Source organism: Nannobrachium achirus, assembly GCF_963921795.1.
Source record: "Nannobrachium achirus genome assembly, chromosome: 24".
NCBI lineage: Eukaryota > Metazoa > Chordata > Actinopteri > Myctophiformes > Myctophidae > Nannobrachium > Nannobrachium achirus.
Genome location: NC_137831.1, coordinates 27,078,846 through 27,081,437, shown reverse-complemented (window position 1 = coordinate 27,081,437; position 2,592 = coordinate 27,078,846). Strand labels below are relative to the sequence as shown.

General features: G+C 53.9%; 1 protein-coding gene across 1 annotated transcript; it reads left to right on the top strand.

Annotated features, from left to right (window-relative positions):
* Positions 1–1,124: 1,124 nt before the first annotated feature.
* On the top strand, positions 1,125–2,156 carry trim63a (tripartite motif containing 63a; the record flags this gene model as incomplete). The annotated part of the gene is made up of 1 exon (XM_080720452.1): positions 1,125–2,156. One exon carries the CDS (start codon positions 1,125–1,127, stop codon positions 2,154–2,156), a length of 1,032 nt encoding a protein of 343 aa, XP_080576578.1.
* Between the last annotated feature and the right edge of the window lie 436 nt (positions 2,157–2,592).

The following is a 2,592-nucleotide window of genomic DNA, read 5'->3' as shown; positions in this document are numbered from 1 at the left end:
TCTGCTATTTTTGAAAAGTCGTGAAAATGTGTACAAATCTTTGAATATATCTATTTTTTAAGTGAACATTAAGTCACTCAAATTTTGCCTCTGGAACTAAATATTTTGAGATGGGGGTCCATGGCTAAAATACATATCATTTTGGGGGTCCTTCACATGAAAAGGTTTGAGCACCACTGACATAGAAACATAGGTTTTTAAAAAAAACCTTAGAAGGATTTGAAATATTCAAAGATTTTCAAGATTTTTCAAAAATAGCAGATCTACAAGCTCGCAGCGCGGCACTCGGTGTCACGCTGTGAGCTTGTATATCTGCCATTTTTCAATAGTTAAAGCACAGGGGCCCCACAGTGAATCCTTGTACCCAGGGCCCAGAATTTGGTGCGACACCCCTGGTGATCCGTTGCCACCGCGCGTCAACCCAGCGTGTTTTATGAATGTACGAAAAGCACGCGCAGTCCCAGCGCGTAAACAGCAGCATGATGAAACACACTGAACGTAAACACATACAGTATGTGTCTTCTGTTTTTTTACTGCCTGTCATGAGATGGAAGGTGGTTTGTTGATGTTGTTGTTGTTGTTCTGTGGGAGCCACAGACCAGACTGAGCCCCCCACCTCCCTGCTCCTCCCCCCACCCCCCAAGTCACAAGGGGGTCTGTTTGTCCCCATCGCGTCGTCCCCTTCACACCTCTCTCCCAGGGCTCAGAGGGAACAGGACAGGAGGGGTGGATGGGGTGTTGAGGCTAAGTATGGCATGTGCCAAAGAAAGCAGGGGGAGGTAGAGGAGGGGAGGGTGGGAACTATTTTCTCCGAAACGAGACTCACAAACAAGCCGAGGGCGGGACTGTGGCTCAGATGGTTGGGGTGTGGGAGGGGGTTTTCGGGGGGGCCGGCGTCGGGGTGAGTATATAAGCTCTCAGCTGTCTCCCCGCCGGGGCAGATCAAAATAAACACAACGCGAGGCGAGAGCAGCGATATACAGCACTTAAGCACACACAAAGGAACGACACGCCACCACCTCGTTCCCCTGGGGATCAGACAAGAGACCCCGACCCAGGATCTTTTTTTTTTATCGGGAAACTAAAACTCAAAGAGAGAGAGACCCCCACCAGGAGAAAGGAACATGGACATCCACACAGGACAGCGTCCCCCCAGCCCCATGGACCTGGAGAAGCAGCTGAGCTGCCCCATCTGCCTGGAGATGTTCAGCAAGCCCGTGGTCATCCTGCCCTGCCAGCACAACCTGTGCCGCGGCTGCGCCAGCGACCTCTACGACTCCAAGAACCCCTACCACTACTCGGGCGGCTCCTTCCGCTGCCCCACCTGCCGCTTCGAGGTGTCGCTGGACCGCCACGGCGTCTACGGCCTCCAGCGGAACCTGCTGGTGGAGAACATCATCGACATCTACAAGCAGCAGCTGGAGCGCAAGGGCAGCGAGGAGCTCCCCGAGGAGCCGCCGCTGAAGGACAAGGACGCCAAGGCGCCGCGGTGCGCCGAGCACGAGGACGAGCACATCAACATCTACTGCGTCACGCACCAGACGCCCACCTGCTCCATGTGCAAGGTGTTCGGCCAGCACAAGGACTGCGAGGTGTCCCCGCTGAACGCCATCTACCAGAGCCAGAAGGCCGAGCTGCGCAGCGCCGTGGAGACGCTGGCCGCCGCCAACGGCTGCCTGCAGTCCGTCATGGCGCAGATGGAGGACACCTGCAAGGTGGTGCAGGAGAACGGCGAGCTGCAGAAGCGGCGCCTGGGCGAGAGCTTCGACCTGCTCTACGCCGTGCTGGAGGAGCGCAAGGCGCAGCTGGTGGAGCGCATCGTGCAGGAGGAGGAGGAGAAGGTGGCCACGCTGCGCTCGCTGGCCGAGGCGTACAAGGTCCAGCTGGAGGCCAGCGGCCAGCTGAAGGAGCGCGCCACGCAGAGCCTGGAGAAGAGCGGCGTGGCCGAGTTCCTGGTGGCCGCCAAGGGCCTCATCGCCCAGGCCAAGGAGACGGCGCTGGGCGGCCGCCTGGAGAGGCCCGAGCCCGGCTACGAGAGCATGGAGCACCTCGCCGTCGACACGGAGGACGTGGAGGCGCTGCTGGCGCAGATGGACTTTGGAACGAGCGAGGAGGAGGAGGAACAGGTGACAGAGGAGGAGGAGGAGGAGGAATAACTTTTTTTAATGGAGATAAAGACACTGGGACAGGTTTGAGTGAGGGGATAAGGACTATGGGAGATAAAGTCATAAGGTTGACATGAGGACTGTTGAACACGCTGCTTTGTAGAGGAAGGATACCGACGAGGTATTCAAGGACAGAGAACGGAAATGTGCAATTTTTTGAATGTTTTTTTTTTCTTTCTTTTTTGGGGCGTTTTATTAATGTTTTATGAATGTGTTTCTTTTTCTTCTCACGCATACAAAATGAAACATTTTGTATTGACTTGACTGTATTGCTGTTTTTTTATACTTTTTTCTATTTTCATCTGTGTTTCTAATGTACTGTACTGTACTGTATGGCATTTTGATAGATGTTCAACTTGACATCGCAGGAAAACGATTGTTCATACTTGAATACTTTTCATGTGCATCACTCAAGTCGAGACTTGAG